Source organism: Halictus rubicundus, chromosome 15 (genome assembly GCF_050948215.1).
Source record: "Halictus rubicundus isolate RS-2024b chromosome 15, iyHalRubi1_principal, whole genome shotgun sequence".
Classification (NCBI taxonomy): domain Eukaryota; kingdom Metazoa; phylum Arthropoda; class Insecta; order Hymenoptera; family Halictidae; genus Halictus; species Halictus rubicundus.
Genome location: NC_135163.1, coordinates 6383513 through 6402961, shown reverse-complemented (window position 1 = coordinate 6402961; position 19449 = coordinate 6383513). Strand labels below are relative to the sequence as shown.

Here is a 19449-nt window from a genome sequence, read left to right as displayed (position 1 = left end):
TCCAAATACAAAAGTTCAAATTTTCCCGAAAATTTCGACCGTCTGGCTTGTCGTCGACTTACACTACTGAAATTCCGAGAATTTCGGCCGTCTGACTTGACGTTGACTTGTACTACTGAAATTCGGATACCTCCTGCGATATCATGTTCTCCTAATACAAAAGTTCAAATTTTCGCGAAAATTTCGTGAAAATTTTGACCGGCTGGCCTGTCGTTGATTTGTACTACTGAAAATTCGAAAGGTTTTCGGCCGTCTGGCTTGTCGTTGACTTGTACTACTGAATTTCATGCCACCTCCTTCCATATCATGTTCTCCTAATACAAAGTTCAATTCTCGGAATTTTCGAAAATTCTCGGAATTTCAGTAGTACAAGTCAACGACAAGTCAGACGCTCGAAAAAGTTCGAAATTTCATAGTACAACACGATGTCAAGTCAGACGGTCGAAATTTTCGTGGCAATTTCAAAAATTTTGCTGTTCCCGAAATTTTCGAAGACATTAATTTAAAATTTTAATATCGAATATTCTTGTCCAGGGTGGGAAAAAGAGAACACAGATGAACTGCTGTAAGTAATATATTCTTTATTTCTCATCACTTAACCTACAATGTTAAACGTGTACATATAGAAAATAGAACTAAAATGTGATATGTTGCCGATTATGTTGTGTAGAAGGCTCCTAGACTCTATATACCTCGGTTGTGCTTTCGCATTTTTCTGCTCTGTCGATATCATTTGTATCTGTGTCGCCGCTACCTCGAATGGTTAAACAGAATATTCAGCTCCATATAATCAATTACTCCGTGGGATGATTATAGCAGAGAGGAAATGAGAGTGCTCACGCTCGGGGTTCCAAACCCCGAGGGTATCCAACCCCTAAAGAACAGAACAAATGATTCTTACCGATATTCCCATAAGGGGTACTGCAAACAGCGGCAGGAATCATCTGCTCCTGAAAATCTGAAAATAGCGCCACAAGACCGTAGCAGCAAAACGCTCAAACTGTTAGCCAAACGTTACCAACCGAGTAACCGACCCTGTGCCGCCAGCGCCACCTGGCGGTCGAACTCCGAAACCAATCGGCTACAAGCTTGGGTGTTTCGCCACTACGAGGTAATGGCGCTGTTTGCAGATTTTGCCGGAAGTTGTACGTGGCGCCACCCAGCGGAGGAGTCCTGAACACTAACCTGCATCATCTTTTTAGTCTGGAACAGAACTTGCGTACCGGGGACATTAAAATCCCGGGCGTGAGCAGTCTCCTTTCCTCTCTAATTATACAATCGAATCTAAGACAACGATTTCACCGTAGCGTCTTTCATTTAAAATTATTAACTATTAAAAAAACCCTCTGATCCACCAATAGTGAACGCGTATAAATCAATTTCACCAAAAGAGCGTAGCCACCGACATACCATACGAAAGACAGAGACAGCTCTCTGTCTCGAGCACCGCTATTGGCCAACTTTAATCGCAAATATCTCGAAAACTAGGCCGTTACATTAAAATGGTCATTCTATATTTCCGTCTTAGACCGACTCTTAGAATCACCTGCTAAAACGATCTACCATGCGTAACGAAACCACCCTTATCACATTCTATGCGAAGTTGTCCCGTATTGGCGAAACAGGGTTGGCGAACTACACATTTAGCGGGGTTTTCCTTCGATGGCGGCGTTGTTGCTCTGTGTGGACCCCTACGGAGCTGGCTACGGGGCAGTCAAATGTCTCGTAAAGGAGCTCCCTCCGTCTGCAAGTCAAAACAAATCCCTCGAATATTTCGTAATCGGCGTGGCTTGTGCTCGGCACGCGGTGGTTGGCCTCACGGCGAGGTCGGCGTCGCGGGTGTCTCATCGATAGGTTACGGTGACTTTAGTCTTCTGGCTGCGCCGGACGAGGACAAAAGAGAGGAGGAGGTAGCGGCGGCGAATAAAAAAGGAAAACACAAAGAATCTAGGGAGGACGAGGACGACGAGGAGGAAGCGTCGTCGACGGCTGTTCGTTTCCGTGAAAGGGTCTGGATAGTCGAGAGCAACCAGGTCGTCGGGGATCGTTCGAGTGTCGCCGAACCGCCGCCGATCGGTAAGACCGCCGATGTCGAGACTGTAGCCGACATCGAGAAATGGTTGAAAACGCGCACGGAATCCGTGTCGAGCATGGATCTCGACGCGATCAAGTCCGGGGTCGAGGAGGGCGTCGACCGGTACCTGGGCGAGGAACTGCAGCACGCTTTCCTGGGAAAGGACCCTGACGGTCTGTCCATCGACATCGACCTGTCTGACAAGAAACTTAACCTCGCTTACGACCCGTTGCTGCAGGAGCTCCAGAACGAGAAGCTGCTCGACGCCTGCGAGAAAGATGGTTTTATACTACCAGAGTTCCAACTGGACCATCTTGATCCGTTGGCTCTCTCTCCGGACGACATGATGGTGGCTGGAGAGATTCTGCCTTCGACTAGTGCTCAGCCGACCCTCGTGCCCAATGGAGATGTTGGAGAGATCTGCACCGAATCGGAACAGAATTCTTTAATTACGAAGAGTATTGCCTCGGACGAACAGGAGTCTCGTAAGTCTACGGTTGTGGTCGACGATATAGGCGTCGTAGAAACTTCAAACAAAGAAGCCTGTGTTAAGAGAAAAGATTCAGATCTATCGGATAGTACGAATTTGTATATAGAGGATCTAGAGGTAGAGAATGCTGTGCATGAACTTCAGAGTGAAAAGTTGGAGGACAACGAGAATGCTATAATAGATCAATTGAAGAGTAAGACTAAAGTCAAATTGGAGCCTAGGATCATTAAGAAACGCAGGAGGATACCAGGAACTGAGAAGAAGTTGGAGAACGAGATTAAAATCTCTGGGCAGGATTTTATAGATACCGAGGATGGCGTTATGGCTGTTGTGGCTATTTCCACAGATAAGATTTCGAATATGACACAGATTGTGATTAATACTGGAACAGAGGAGCAGATTTACCAGGGAAAGACATCAGAGTTGATCGAAGCTACTGGGAATTTTCCAAAATTGCCAAAGCTGGATACTTCGGCTTCCTGGAGCAGCTCTATAGAGCAGAATGATAATCCTATTAACCATGAAATGGTAATATCCAATGCACTGGAGGAATTGGGTATTACCGATGATAATTTGCAACCGGTGTCCATTACTGAGCATGGGAAAGTATGGGCTTGCCCACGCGATGACTGTTGTAGACAATTTAGCAAGCTTTATGCCTTGAAGGGCCATTTGTTAGCTCACTACGGAGTGAGACCATTTAAGGTATAACGTATAATATTTTTATGTTTGAACCAGAGCACAGTGGTTCGATTACTCGTGAAACTGGGCATTATTTTTTCACAGTTTTGAGCTTATTTGGGGTTTGAATTTGTTAGGACACAAGTCAGCTTTGTATTAGAATCTATAATCTCATTATAAATGATAAGATCTTAAGATTAGAGGACATTGATATGTTATTCTACACAATTGGACACAGTTAGTATCTGTTGGTATGAAAATGAATTTTCTCCAGCTAATTGTGGCATTCGAACCACTGTGCATAGCTTGAAAACTGTTAGTTTTAAACAATGGATGAACTTGTGTATCTCTCAGCCTTTTCTAATCAATTTTATAATTTCAGTGTGACTTCGAGGGCTGCGCTTGGGCTTTTTACTCTGAATTCAAGCTGAAGCGGCACAAGGAGACGCACCTGAAGCGCAAGGACTATGTGTGCGAGGTAGAGGGTTGCAACCGTCGATTTACAACGATTTACAACTTATGGAGCCACGCGAAGCTGCACAGTCGGCCGAACAGGATAGTATGCCAGGTCCCGGATTGCCAGGAGAAGTTTCAAACGAAACGGGCCCTGGAGCTGCACATGAAGTCCCACGACCAGAGTCACGCACCCTACGTCTGCAAGCACGAGGGCTGTGGGAAACGGTACTACAGCAGCAACGCGCTGACCTCGCATCAGAGATGTCATAGCTACAAGGAGGTGGACGTGAAATGCTCGTGGCCGGGCTGCGGGAAGGTGTTTGACAAGCCATGCAGGCTCAAGGCGCACACGCGTTCCCACACCGGCTGCAAGCCATATCTGTGCACGTTTCAGGGCTGCCAGTGGGCCTTCTCGTCGTCCAGTAAGCTTAAGAGGCACCAGAAGAAGCACACTAACGAGAGGAAGTTCGTGTGCGACGTGCCCACATGCGGAAAAGCTTTCATGAGGTCTGAGCACCTCAAGGAGCACAGACTGACCCACAAGGAGGGCAGATACTTTCAGTGCTTCCTGTGCAACGCGAAGTTCTCCGCCAAGAGCAGCTTGTACGTCCACATCAAGAAGCATCAGGTCAAAGAGGAGACCGACGGCGGTTCGCAGGATACCACCATGAACGGGCAGAAACGCGGCAAGCTCAAGGACATGCAGAGCTCCAGGATGAACCCGGTGGTCAAGTCAAGGAGGAAGTCCTCGACAGAACTGAACGCGGCCACAGCCAGTATAAACCCTCCGATCGGTGAGAACCTCGAGCCGGTCGACGACGGTTCGATGAACAACAATGAAAATCAGATCAAGGTCGAACCAGTGCCTCAGCAGGATCAGCCGAAGACCCTATACCACTGTCCAGTCGAGACCTGTACAAAGTCGTACACCACGAAAGCCACGCTGAGGGCGCACATGTTGAAAGTTCATGGGACCCCGGTCGAAGAATGTGATAAATCGTCGAACGCCGTTGCCGGGAGCCCGGTCTACAACATGGACTACATTCTGTACACCGCGCCCTCGGTCTCGGAGCCCGCGGATCAAATGATCATGGTCGCACCCTGCGACGCAGTGATCCTCAGCGCCTCTAACGATGAAGCAGATCGCTCTCTACCGGAACCGGAACCGCCGCCCCTCACCACCACGACGAAGACTGTCGCCGAGCCGTCCGCAAATGTTGCAAGCCAGTTGGCCCAACAAGTGAGAAAGGACCAGGGCTCGGCGAGGACTGACTTAACGTTTTCGGACGTGTGGAAGCTGAAGACGAACGGCGCCGTGTTGGACTCCGACGTCGGGGCGTCTGACGTCGTGTTGGGCGCCAGTGATTTCGAGGAAGGACTGCTGCTCACAGAGGAGCTGCCTTCCATGTATTATCAGGACGACGTGGTGGGCACGGAGTACCAGGTACTGCTGCTTGACTCGGTGCCACCTGAAAGTACTATAAACCTTCGAGGACTCGAATAAAATGGACGCGACACCCCTAGTGTCCCTCGTTCGGCTGCGGATCATGCGCCAGAAATCCGATCATTGTTATTTTTTAACGTAGGATATAAGTTTTAATATGGTCTGTGATCGAAAGGCTCGTTTATTAGCCTTTTACTATTCATTTATACAGCAGTCCATAATTGCTTCAAATCGTTATTTTATTAATAAATCGTTGCTATTTTTCCAGAATGTTTGTCCACTGTTCCTCTACTGTATATAGTGCTCCTAAAACCTTGTGTATATATACAGTAAACGGTGCCGTAAATGAAGAAAGAAAGAAAGAAAGAAAGAGCGAGAGAAAGAGAGTGAGCAAAAGAGACGAATTCTTGATACATAATGTAAATATTTTCACAATGCTTGTACATTCGGAACGCATTCGTATAAATCTTCGCTTGATTCGAGTTATCCATTTTTGTATTCGTCACAATGGGATTTATTGTTATAGAAAAGGAGTTTTTTCTAAATGTTTTTATAACATTGATATAAAATGCGATGAGTAAAAAACTAATGGACTGAAATTAAATGCTTCCATACCTACAAACGCGTACAAACTACCACAAGCGTGCGTCGGGAAACATTCTGAATGCATTACTTTTGGTTTGTTAATATACGGATCACTCGGACATTGATCGCTAAAATTTACGCTAATGGAACTATGAACCACAGTGCCTTACCACGTTCTCTATCTGCCTAGAACAATCATCGTTCTCCGATTCGAATCCTCCGCGTCGTTTTAGTTCGCGTGTCGCGTCGCCCGCAACGTTTGAATTTTTGAACGAGAACCGTTATCGCGCGTGCGCGCCGCCGCTGCCGCGAATCCGTTCGCGCGCAGATTACCATTTAAATCGCAATTCCTACGGTTACCATCGGAACGACGAAAGGTCATCGAATGAGCATGAAATCGGGAACCACGCTTCCCTCGACTAGGCCCTACTCGCATGTACTCCACCATAGAAAAGAACAAAACCGACTAAGACAATAAAATACGCTACGATACTCCGAGCTGCTGTCTTGAACGCGTTCCGTGCCACATTTTGAACAATTCCGTTCGAGTGTTAGGTGTTGCGAAGGTATAGTCGGGTGAGGCGGTCAAATATGTCCCTCCCAATCGATATTTCATCGTACCATTTTCTAAGAGGGAGTTTTTAAGGCACCTCCCCACTTAAGCGTCCGCGTTCGGTCCCGTCTGCGGACGCTTAAGCATGCACTGCTTTGATTAGGGCCTTCTCAGTATCATAAATATCGTGACACACGTATCGCAAGCAAAGCTAGTGAATTTTAACAACGCAAGGCTTGTAAGAACCACATGGTTCCAACATGGCGGAGTAACAAAAAATTGATCTAGCATGGAACGCGTTAATACTTCTTATCGGGGACCGCGCTGCCGTAGAACATAACCTACAGAGGTCGTTAAATCTTATACAACTTCCGCCTGCTTCTGAGCGCCAGGTAGCTGCGACGCGTCTATCGAATTCCCGCCGATTTTCGTGTATACTTGATACTTGACTCTTTCCAGAAAGCAAAATGACGAGTGTATCACGCCGACGAAGACCGCCTCACCTATACAGAGCAGTATGGTCGGCAGCGGTTTCTTCCAGTCGAGTATCCTATAAATGAAATGCTGCCCGAACCTGTCCAAACCGCCGGCCAGATAATAAATTAACGAGAATAAGACGTAGAGACACACTATCATCAAACACCACCAAATGTTCCTCAGTCTGAACGGGATGCTGGTCACACAGAAGTCGATCAGCATCAGGATACTGTTGCAGAGGTGCTGCATCATGTTTAGCGGATCCGGATTGTGGATCCTGGAGTCGTAGATGCCGCCCCAGTAGGTGATCGTCACGCATATGGCCGTGTTTGTCGCCACCACGAACAGGAACCAGTACACCCTCTCGATAGATCCTAGGGTTATATTACGGGGATCGAAGTCCAACGTTTTCTGTTGCCTCCATCTTCTTGTGGTCAGCAACAAACCTACGAACGCTTGAGCGAGACCTAGCGTTATCCCCCAGTTGGTCAGATAGATCGGCCATTTGTCGTACATGATCCACGGGTTCCAGCTGCCGAACTCGAAGAACGCGCACACGATGATCACCAGCCAGCTAGCGAATATCAGCCCCCGGTAGATCAGGAACCAGGTGGCCACGTGTCTCTGTGCCACCGGTTCGGTGAAGTAGCGGGCCTGCGGAGGCTCCTGCTTTTGGCTGAAGCATTTCTGGACCACGTCGTGACACCAGAGTTTGTTCACCATCGCTCGACGATCTGCAAACAATTATTCATAAGTTCAAAATGTTCAGCTATTAAAAGCAATCGGCGGCGCACAGTGGGGTCATTTCTACAGGGTGCTCCCAATCTGCTATATTCTGTGTCGCCAGATCAAGACTTGTTCCCCCACTCTAATTTATACTCCGGTACTAGCAGAGAAGGGGTAGCTTTTTCCCCTCCATTCGTGCACCCTCCCCTCATCTGGCGACACTGGTTATATTGGCCAGACTGGGTGACATGGCCTCGTGACCATTTGTCTAAGATATTGTTCATCATCATTCACATATATAATTAACAGGAGCACGAATTTTATCCAACTTTTTACGATTCTGGCCCGCTACGGTTACAATGTGAAGTCAAATTGAACGATAAAAACAATTTTTGCATAATGCCATCCAGCGTCGTCTTGTATACTAACTTGTTGTGACCAGGACATCAAGGACACGAAGAACTCGAGGAAAACTAAACTGTGTGTTTACAAGCATTGTTGTGAGACGGCAATTTAGATAACGGAAGACTCGTACGTCGCTTATACAAACACTATTCCTCGATCCGACGCCGCTAGCATCGAACGTAGAAAAGGATAGTGATAGAAAAATGACGACGGCTGCGTATCAGCGAGACGCCATTAATCCGATAAGAACACTTCCTTATATTGAATAATCATTTTCACGAAACTGTTTCCATCAGATTCGGGAAATTTTTGAAACAAGATAAACTGAAGAGTACATTTTCACTTGCTCAACAATTATTTTAATTCGCGAGAAACGATGAGAATCAGGAACTTATTGCGTAAGCAAGGATTCCTAGGAATTATGCCATATCTAGACTCGTTTTAATCAGGAAAAATTGCAGAAATGTGCTGGTAAAGAAGGAAGCAGCAAAAATTAAACGGCTTTGTAATTGGGCTTATTTTTGAAACTGTACGTTGAATTTGTCATGTTAGTTTTATTTTGCACGCAGACCCGCAGAGTCTAGTTGTTAGTTTTCAAAGGGTGCCATTTAATTCTCAACTGTATCGGTATAACGAAGAAGTGCATAGCACAACAGCGGGGACAAACAGTTCACAAATACGGTGCACATCTTCCGCACAAGTATCGAGGACGTTACCGTGATTGGCGATACTGCAACACACCGGAAAGGACTTTGCGAGGACCAGTTTCCCGACGACTGAACCGACACACAGGGGGACGACTAAAAGCCGAGCACACGAGGAAGCTCGGAAAACGAATTACCGGGGGACAGGTAATTACACCCGTTCCCGTCGGATACTTTAATAAGCGGCAATTATCCCGATTAATCACTGAAATTCGAATCCTCCTGCGACGACGCCTTTAATTCGGTACACATGCGTGGTCCCCGTGTATTTCCGGCGGGAATTCCCGGTTCGAAATCGCTCGAGGATCGAGAACTGTCCCGGATCGACAGAATATTTTCCCATCGAACAATCTGTCTATTGCGTGACCAGCGGTATTATGTTGTTTCGAGTATTTAACGGTGATGATAGACATTTCGTGGCGGATACGACAGCGAGCTATAATCGACGAATAGTTTCGAGAAATGGGTTAATTGTTCGACACTTACAGGACAGGCATTGCAAGAGCAGAAATAGCAAACGTTTCGGAATCAACAGAGTCCTGAGGATATACGTGGACACCATCTTCAGTGTGGGAGAGCCTCGACGAAGCCTGATAAGTGAAATAATACTGTCACAGCGCGGTGAAGCGGAAACCTAACCTCTACACCGTCCGTAGTTACGCTGCCGTGGACGTAGCCATATTGATTCCGTTGAAACGGTTTCGCTCGCGGCGCGAAATACAGCGCTCGTTTGAATTCGCGTTTCAGGAAAATTCGATTAAAGCTAACCCTCCAAGAACCGCCGAACTCGTTCCATTATCGTTTCATTCTCGTCCATTTCTTTATTCTCGAACTTGATCACACCGAATATTCGTAATCGTTGAACATGGTATTTTTACATGTTTCGCTGTTAATCCTAGCGGCTATCTTCATGCAAGGATCGCGTGTTTTTTTAACCTTCGTATTTTTATTCATGACAGGCAATTCACGGTGCGTTTGGTCGCCGTCGATTGGCTATTACGATAGTATGACTGTGTGGTAGAATAAAGATTGGAACAAAGCTCTTGATCAAGTCAAATCTGAACGACTGTGATATGGACGTACATGTTGCAAATTATTTTGTACGTATAATAATTATTTTGTATACATCAGTATATGTTTATTATTTCAGTAATTGTTTATTTTGACCTCTTGTTTTGACTCTATTTATTGCTATATATCCATCTTCATTCTTTTTACAGTGGTCCAGTTTTGAATTAGTCAGGACGGAATGCTATTCTAGGCGAACATAAATTGGTAACAGGGTTATCAGTTTACACAGCAAACTGTAGATACTCTAAGTGCCAGTAATGCCGTAAAAGTTATGTCAGTGCGGCTACTGACAGGTGAAATTACCCAACAATTAAGGTGTCTACGAATGCATAACTTGGAGTATAATAGCTGTTTCCTATCCTACCAGGAAAACCCTGGAGAACAATAACTGTAACGTAACTGTGTTATATGTGCAAGTTCCACACAGTTATTATACAGTTATCATACTAGCATCATTAATCAGAGCAGAAAAAAATTGTACGCAAAGACGACTTCGCCGAAGGTGGCTTGCTATCTTCAAATATTTTTTAAACACGTTAAACTAATGGCAACCTAGTGAAAAATTACCGTTCTATTTGCAAGGGTTTGGAGAATTGTTCTACAAAAAAATATTCGCCTAGCTCGAATAGTTCAGTCAGAAAAAATTCCCAAAGCTGAAAACTCGACCGATTCCGAGTATCCACGTTAAAATAAATTTTCTCAATAACCGAGGATGGTAAAAATCGCCTGCTAGTTTTGTAAAAAAACAAAAAAATTGGGCCTGGACGGAGTTATAACGATGGCTTCTAGATTTCGGTAGCAGACGGGATAAGTTGTAAGATGTTGCATCGCATTGTCCCGACACCGGCGCAGATGTAGGCAAGTTGGAGGCTACTTTGAGCTAATTAACCCTGTTGGCCCGGGGCGGGCAGGTTCGCACGGACAGCGCCGCGAGCGCACGCATCGCGCTGCCATACGCGCGCAGAGGTCGCGACAGCATGGTCAATCGGCCAATACCAATTATCCGTTAATTTATTACAATCTTCTATCATTACCCATTTTGATCGCGTGGCGCAGGTAGCAGACGCGTGAGAAATCTGTTTTCCGTTTCGTAAATACACTTTTCTCGGAACAGTCCGTTTTGTCAATCATGTTACACTTACTGTGATATACGAGGGTCACACTCTGGTTCCTCCTCTATCTTCTTAGAGTCTAATTACAACTGGACCGCGGATCTTTATGTAGAATGAAAATTGTCAAAAACAGGAGACAAACAAGAATGTAGTAATAGTTTTAATAAGTTGAAAATTATGTATTATTATTCTTAAATTCTTTTAATGTTGTCACACAGTTTCTGTCACATTTTTATCTTAAACTAACTGTTGTTGATTTGTATTGAATCGAAGCAGGAGGATTAACGTCAATCACAAATTGTTATTGCACTATACTCGCTATCGCAGCAATTCGTGCCGATTTATGACAAAGATTGAATCAAGTGCAAAACAATAAAAGTGCTATTGGATTATTTCCAACTTATTAAAATTATTAAAAGAAGAAATAAATATTTAAGTAGCTCCCGTATGTTGCAATAAATACTGACGACTTTTATTTTGCATTCAAATCCGCTGGTCAATATTGATTGAAAGAATGATACTGAGCCTTTCTGTTAATAATTAAAAATTCTTGCCGATCTATCGTAGCAATGCAATAATGAATATTGATCGATGAAAGGGGTGATAACGGGACTTTGATAGTTGCTAGTACTTACAAGATTTTCGCGCAACGAATGGTTCCGATTATGTCAGCTCGAGTGAAACAACTATTTGAATGAAAATTTGATAAAGGCGCGTGTGACGTCCGATGAATTTCGATTCGTTGTCGACGAGTGTGGTCGTCACCGCGACAAAATTGACAACCGACACCTCGCCGTCTGTGCCTCTTATCGCGTTGCAGTTCCCTTATCACTGGCTCGCTCTTTCCAACGAGTTCACATCGCGACTAAGGGATAATAGCTGCGAGAACCGATAACGCAATATCTAATTATAAGCTAAATTCGCACGTTTCGGATTGAAAAGAAACACTACATAATTGTTAGTAAAAATTCGCACGGCTCAGATCGAAAAGAAACACTATCTAATTGTTAGTTGAATTTGCACGGTTACAATGCGATTAATTTCACCGATCGATTGCAAATCGTTCGACGATTTTTCCACGATTAAATTTCAACAATCAATTGAATTTATCACGGATCTTCTAGACGATTAGATTAGTTTATCGATCAGTTGAATCGATGGTTGATTTTCCGACGATTAATTTCGGCAATCTATTTCAGCATCGTTCGACGCACCCAACTCTCTCTGCCTGGAGTTATAGTTCGTTGCCTAACCATTTGGCGTTAAACCTAGACGATAAGAAGGTGTATCTTTTCTGGGGATGATGAATGAAATATTATAGTAGTCGGAAGCACGAAATCTTATCGACACCAGGTAGATAAATACAAGCAAGTACGTTATTACTTCTGGGTAAACTTGCAGATCGAAACGTACTCTGAGAACGAAAACAGTTCCTAGAAAAAAAGGATAGCTAATCTCGAAAGCGAAAAAGTTATGAAATCGATGGAAAAGCATATTTCACGCATACGCTATCAGCGTATCACTGTATTTCTCAGAATGCTCCTAACAGAATATTGATTTCCTAAAGACTCCATCAATAAATACAGTCACTCGCAATATTCGATTACTTTTGCATAAATTATATCTTTTTTAACGTTCGACAATACGACTCGGATATTTTTAAGAAATTAGAACCGTTACTTTGTGACCTGTAAAATAAATTTTGAAGAAATTGCAATTGGTCCGAATTGCAGAGAAAATACTAAAAGTTGTTTTTTACCATGTGGGCCTATTTCGGTTTCTAACATTGTTGACTTATAACTAACGCGGTATCAAAAAATCGAGTGTTATATTTTTTCATTTATTCAAGAAGTGATCTTAAATCCCTATGAACGGCTTATTTTGTTATCAGTTTTACGAATTTGTTGCAAAGAGACGCTAATCCTTTCGGAACTTTAAGGGTACTTTGCTTAGCACTACAACGAGTAAAATAAATTTGACAATAAAATTATGATAAATACAAAAGAATTAGTAAATAGGTCTTTTTCCGAGTTGCAAAACAGACCAATAAAATTTGCTGTCAATTTATACGGGCTTTCTTGAACGGGTAAGTAAATAAAAAAATATATCACTCTCCACCACCTTCACTGAAACAATTACGGGGCCGAGCAGAGGAACAATGGAAACCAAAATCTCGAGAATATTCTAAAAATCTACTAAAAAACATGTGAAAACAATTTCCATCTGGCAGTTCGAGTTTTTTAAATAAACTATTAAATATATTTCTCGATTAGCGTTTCGGACCTGTGCAAAATCTAGTCAGGAATAAAATACTAATAAATGAAATGTAGCAAAATTGAAACCATGGTGCCCCTTAAATTTTCCGTGAAGTTTCTCAATAAACACTGTATATAGTATAAATATTTGCCTATATATGTGTAGCGTATAATAAATATTGAACGAAGCTTTTCCAAACAAGAGAAGAACGATTAAACGACTGATTGGCGAAAGTTATTAGGATAATGGGCAGCACTGCGGTCGGGTAGCGAGTATAGTGACTCGTTACGCGATCGATGAAGAGAAGGAGGGCCGTTTCGTTGATCACTAACCGAATCCTTGATGGCAGAGGCACACGATTGGAACGGCAACCCGCACGACAGCTCGCCTGACCCGTCACTGACCAGTCCCCTAGCCAGGGGTCTGGTCAAAACCCTACACACCATGACTGAGATCAATCCGATCCGTACGTTACCCTTTCCCTCTCCGTCGCCCTTTCACTGACTATCCATTTAGACAGCCGCCCCCCAAGAACCGCCTTGCCTCCTTCTGCTTTTGTCAGCGATAGTCCACCTTCACGGAACACCCGTGATATATATTTCGCTCGCGCCAACAGAGGCGATTAGAAGCTCTCCCCCTATTGTTTTCCACGTCCACGGCATCCTACAAAGCCCCTCGGAAGCCTGCTAGGTCGATTTTCGAGAGAAAAAAACGGACAGATTACGCCAACACAAGGAGTCGTTCTACATTGTTGGAGCGAGGCGGAATATAATTGTTTCAAACACCGAACTCTTTTTGTTATCCTTTTTCGTACCGTAGCGTGGGCTAACGTAATGTCGTTCTCTATGAAATTTGTCCTAAAGTAAGTTTTCACTTCAATGGACTTAGTCGTTTAAAACAAAATTATACTGAGATCATTTTTCACGAATTTATTTGGTCAAATATAATAAAGAATAATTCGGACTACCTATACTGATAGAAAATGTTGGGAACGATAAATTGTTTGAAGCAATTTTGTTATTTTGCCAAGTCGTTCTGCATGTGTACGTTGTCTTTTAGTAATTTTTTCTCGAATCAATTTAGTCGTTCAAATAAAATAGAGAATAATATTAGAGTGTCTGTTATAATTTTATTTGGAACAAGACAGAAACCTAACAATTTTGAAAAAGGTACTATTTCAAGCGGATTCTTCATACTTCTTTTATAGACTGCATAGTTAAAGCAATTCTGTGTGAAATTGAATTGATTTATCTGTGAATCGAATCGAATTAATTCATCGTTGAATTACATTGAATTAATTCATCTCTGAATTCCATTGAATTAAATTCATTCAATTCATCTTTGAATTGTATTGAATTAATTCATCTTTGAATTGTATTGAATTAATTCATCTCTGAATGATATTGAATTAATTCATTTTTGAATTACATTGAATTAATTCGATACTGAATTGTAACTTGCAACACGTGAATGATGGAACTAAAACTAATTGAAAAATATTTCTCACACTCTCATAGATACTAATTGGGAGGATGAATTTTTGTCGAAAAATTGTTGCTGCGAGAGAAACTAATGATGCAATGTCAACACTAGGTTTACGGAGGTTCAGCAACATTTTCAAAATGATACATACCCAAAGAAATAGATTTGCTAAATAATTTCTCACTAGAATCCTAATAATTTTGAATTAAAAATTTAAGAACCCGTCATTTTGCTGGGTCCGGTAGACACAGTGTTAACAATGGTTGGTTCTATAGGAAAAAGTGTGGTCAGCAGCGAGGCAATTCTTCCGGTCAGTTGAACACCGAAAAACAGCTGAACGAAGTATACACTTTGCAACGTAGGATTACCGATTCGGCATACCCGTGCACCTTTTTCTCCCAAAGGAATGTGCTTTTTTGCAACGCGCATAGGTATTCTCACGTGTCGAACTTACGGAACGTTTCTCGGTATTCGGAGTAACTGTTTCGGGTAGGGGAAAAACCAACAACGCGGTTAATTGTATCGCGTCGAGGAACTTTGACTTATCGGTGAAGACCCATTCCTATCTCATTTCTATTTAAAATTTTTTGTCCTCGAGATAATCGCACGAAGATAAAGTGTTCATGGAATTCGGCCTAGAATGACCGAGGTCCTTAAACTGTCCGAATAAATTCAGTAATATCGTCAGGTTGTACACACGTGCAAATTAATTATTTCAAGAATTGGTAGAACCTCCGAGAATCGATGGAAGCTCCAAGATTACAAGGACGAAGCCTTCTAAAGCTTCACACTTTTAATTATCGCATCACTTTCGCCGGAAGAATGTTCTATGCACTTATTTCGTTAAATTATTAAGAATCCAAGTCCATAGATTGGAAATCCTTACGTCGCAAATTTCGAGATTGCAAATCCTTACGTCGCAAATTTCGAGATTGCAAATCCTTACGTTACACATCCCCCGGACTGCGAGTCTTCAGATTTTAAATGCTTGGATTGCAAGTCCTCAAATTCTAAACCCTTAGATTGCAAGTCTTTAAATTTGAAATCCTCAAGGGATCCAATTACTGCGGGGATACCATTTACTGTGCCTATATTAATTGTACTTATTTTTGAAGCATAGCGAATATTAAAAGATCAGTTATAAAAAATTGCGGATTTTATGCATTTGTGACAAAAATAGGTATACACATTTAAAATGAGTGGACATATTAAAAAGATTTAAGGGCACCAGCGTATTGGTTTCAGTTTAATAAAATAATTAAACTAAGATAGAAATTTTTATTTCGCCCCTGTGTCTTGCAACCAATGTCAACATTTCTCATTTTGCATAAACATCCGCAGTCTAGTTATTGTATATGTTATACGTCTCTTCTTTAATATTCATTCTGCTTGAAAAGTAAAGACATAGTAATTGGTACCCCCACGGTAATTGGGTTCCTTACTCTACTTTCCTTATCAGAATCGCATACTATCCGCAAAGAAAGGAACTTCCTTCACCAGAAGGCCTACAGAGGACACCAGCCACAAAGAGAGAGAGAGAGAGAGAGAGAGAGAGAGAGAGAGAGAGCACGATCAATCCGAAATCCATACAGAGCCGGAAAGAGAAGACGTATGTCAACAGCACGTGTACCGGCATCCCGGCGCCGAACTACAGGTTGCGCGTCGACCGGTATCACAACAAACAAACAAACATGAAATCATTCGACAATTTCTCGTGTCAACCGAACACTATATCGACAGTTCGTGGACCCCACAGGACTTTGTATACGTGTTTAGCCACGATTTCCTTATCGCAACATGCGGAATTTCAAGTAACGAGCACTGTATGCACCACAGGGTTTCGCGCGCGCGAGGACACGATTCTTTTTTATCGCAACATTGCAGATTTTTTCGTATCGTACGAATATTATCAGTAATTTTTGGACCACAGGATTATCGTATACTTATTGTTATTTCCCTGTATAATCATTGCTGAATTTCTCGTACCGAACCGGAAACAACCACTGCAAGGACCGCAGAATTTGACGCGCGCGAGGTCACGATTTTCTTATCGCGATCATCGTAGCATGTCTCGTGTCGCACGAATACTGTCGACGATTTTTGGACCACGGGATTTTGCATGCGTCTGGCCACGATTTCCCTGCATAATCATTGCTGAATTTCTCGTACCGAACCGGAAGCAACGAGCACTGCAGGGACCACAGGATTTCGCGCGCGCGAGGCCACGAAATTCACAGAAATTCGCAGAGATTCGAAGGAATTCGTGGGAATTCGTAGGAGAATTCGAAGAAACTCGAAGAAATTCGAAGAAATTCGAAGAAATTCGAAGAAATTCGAAGAAATTCGAAGAAATTCGAAGAAATTCGTAGGAATTCGTGGGAATTCGTAGGAGAATTCGAAGAAACTCGAAGAAATTCGTAGGAGAATTCGAAGAAATTCGTAGGAGAATTCGAAGAAATTCCTAGGAATTCGTGGGAATTCGTATGAATTCGTAGGAGAATTCGAAGAAACTCGAAGAAATTCGAAGAAATTCGTAGGAGAATTCGAAGAAATTCGTAGAAATTCGTAGAAATTCATTGAAATTCATAGAAATTCATTGAAATTCATAGAAATTCATAGAAATTCGTACAAATTCGCAAAAATTCATAGAAATTCGTAGAAATTCATAGAAATTCGCAAAAATTCGTAGAAATTCGCAGAAATTCGTAGAAATTCGTAAAAATTCGTAAAAATTCGTAGAAATTCGTAGAAATTCGTAAAAATTCGCAAAAATTCGCAAAAATTTGTAGAAATTCGCAGAAATTCACAGAAAAATCGTAAAAATTCACAGAAATTCGTAAAAATTCACAGAAATTCGTAAAAATTCACAGAAATTCGTAAAAATTCACAGAAATTCGTAAAAATTCGTAGAAATTCGTAGAAAGTTCACAGATTCGCGCGGATTCCGTCCCGTTGTTGCGTCGCGGCTTTCACACGCGGAATAAAGTTGGCGCGAACAAAACTGTAATACCTTGCGGGCAGAAAACCGCGTACGATTACGTGGGCGATTGATGCGAGTACGAGGCGTATTTCTAAACAGTGGGGATTTACGACACACAACACTGTACGAACGAGAAACGTAGTCTACACACGGGTTTCGGTCGAAATATAGTGTTTGAAACGTGGAAAAAACACGCACCGCATAGCGTCGTGGCAGACGTGAACCGCAGATGGTCCTTGATCCTGGCGTCCAGGCAGGGTATCTTCTCCGGCATGACACGGTCCTCGATTTCCTCGGACTCGGGCGGCATTTGAGGTCCGGCCTCCTGTTCGACGTGAGCCTGGCCCGTGACTGCCCGGCAACACCGGCTCTCCGCGTGCTCCGAATCAATATCAATCCCTATAGACCACAGCTGTTCCCCACCGAGTAGTTCCACTGTGGTGTTGCCCGTGAGAACACCTTTTCGACACGTACCGGTAATCAGCCGGTTTTTGTTTTACACCGTTTTATATCTACCGCCGGTGTTCGCGGTAGGGGAAGTCCTTCCCCCTCTTCCCCCTCCCCCGAACGCCGGACAGTGGTTGAATTGAACCAATGAATCCAGTTCGCCGGAACACCATTGTTTTACTGTTTATCGACACGCGATCACGGGTAATCTTAACGGGCCCCATTATGGTTTTACAATCGCTCGTCGACGCAAAAAAACGGATCAAGTGTCGAGCGATAGTTTTTATTTAATTGCCCATTTAAGAAAACCCGAATTCCAGGCCTGGCCAATTTCGAATTTTCAATAGCCGAGGATTTAACTTTTCCCTACGCTATTCCTTACATTCTTTTTTTTTTCGTCTTGTTGACTCGGTATTTCCAGTCGAATTTACGTCTGGAGACGTAACGCATTATATCTGTGGTTCTAAGGAAAACCGCCGCCTGTCACATGTTTCAACTTTCGAGAGAATATTGCCGTTTAATACTAGGTTTACCGGACCCGTCAGAATGACGAGTTCTGATATTTTTAATTGAAAATTATTAAGATTCTGAGGACGCGTACGAGAGAAACTGTTCGGCAAATTTATTTCTTTGGGTATATATTATTTTTAATAGTAGTTAATAGTTTTTAATATTAGTAATGCAAAATGGTCGCCTTTAGCGCTATAGTTTTTTGAGCCTATCGAAGTTGTTTTCATGACTTTTTTCCTGGGGAACACGTAAATCCTTTATTATACAGCTCAATTAATAAGTTAAATGTTTTGAAACTGTGACATGCGGCGTTTTTCATTGCAGTCGCAGCTATTGACACGCGTACATTTGCATTTACGCGTACAGCATAATTAATAAGAGTAAATAACAAATACGACCGACACAGATCTGCAAAACGTATTTTTCAAATGTTCAATACAGAAAGAAACAGAAAACAATATTTCTTTCTCCACTTCTGCGGGAACTCCGTCCAAATATTTTATTTTAAAAAATTGTTGAACCGAGCCACGAACAGTCCTAAACAGTCCCATACAGTATACTAGTCAGAAATCACCGCGGTCCAATTTATTAAAGGTGTGAAGTTTCACACGCAGGAAGTTGTTCATTGGATTTAAGTGTCGATTAAGATGACGAAGACGACGAATAGTATGCTCCCATTATAAAATCGATCATCCGACCAGCTCGGTTAATTGTCTATTAGTCGATCGCATTGGTTCAAGTCCGTTCCCACATTGTCGTTCTTACTCGAATAAATGTTTAGGCAAACGTGCATATGTTTTCGTGAACGCAGGTGTTGACAAGCACTCTATTTTATTCAGCGAGACCCTAAGCGAAAATCGATCAACGAACAAGGACAGGCGGGTGTTCTTTTCGTCCGGCCGAGCGACCAATATTAATGCTCGAAATTCGAGGGAATACACGGTGGTATTTTTATTGCGCGATAATTGCGCTTACACGCACGCCACGAATTGCAAC

At 42.8% G+C, this 19449-nt stretch overlaps 2 protein-coding genes and 1 long non-coding RNA gene across 6 annotated transcripts; 2 read left to right on the top strand and 1 right to left on the bottom strand.

The window, feature by feature from the left end:
- Positions 1-1288: 1288 nt before the first annotated feature.
- Positions 1289-5767, top strand: LOC143361308 (uncharacterized). The gene is made up of 2 exons (XM_076800602.1): positions 1289-3269; positions 3628-5767. The coding sequence occupies exons 1-2, from the start codon at positions 1596-1598 to the stop codon at positions 5203-5205; spliced, it is 3252 nt and encodes a 1083-aa protein (XP_076656717.1). The 5' UTR covers positions 1289-1595; the 3' UTR covers positions 5206-5767.
- On the bottom strand, positions 5530-17966 carry LOC143361316 (protein rolling stone). Of its 4 annotated transcripts, none has more exons than XM_076800625.1 (2): positions 17695-17966; positions 5530-7494 (listed from the first exon to the last, which is right to left on the bottom strand). In XM_076800625.1, exons 1-2 carry the CDS (start codon positions 17804-17806, stop codon positions 6644-6646), a joined length of 963 nt encoding a protein of 320 aa, XP_076656740.1. In that variant the 5' UTR covers positions 17807-17966; the 3' UTR covers positions 5530-6643. The 4 variants fall into 4 exon arrangements, with proteins under 4 accessions (XP_076656740.1, XP_076656743.1, XP_076656741.1 ...); XM_076800628.1 differs by lacking the exon at positions 17695-17966 and adding an exon at positions 13367-13465; XM_076800626.1 differs by lacking the exon at positions 17695-17966 and adding an exon at positions 9082-9235.
- On the top strand, positions 9446-10126 carry LOC143361325 (uncharacterized). Its single transcript, XR_013083435.1, has 3 exons — positions 9446-9463; positions 9555-9695; positions 9816-10126. It is a non-coding gene; the product is annotated as an uncharacterized LOC143361325 (long non-coding RNA).
- Positions 17967-19449: the final 1483 nt, after the last annotated feature.

Excerpts from the sequence above, each read along its gene's own strand:
- LOC143361308 (XM_076800602.1), top strand. The coding sequence starts at position 1,596 with ATGCGAAGTTGTCCCGTATTGGCGAAACAGGGTTGGCGAACTACACAT. Across the intron at positions 3,270-3,627 it reads ACGGAGTGAGACCATTTAAG|TGTGACTTCGAGGGCTGCGC; the intron begins GTATAACGTATA and ends TTATAATTTCAG.
- LOC143361316 (XM_076800625.1), bottom strand. The coding sequence starts at position 17,806 with ATGCCGCCCGAGTCCGAGGAAATCGAGGACCGTGTCATGCCGGAGAAG. Across the intron at positions 7,495-17,694 it reads GTCTGCCACGACGCTATGCG|ATCGTCGAGCGATGGTGAAC; the intron begins GTGCGTGTTTTT and ends AATTGTTTGCAG.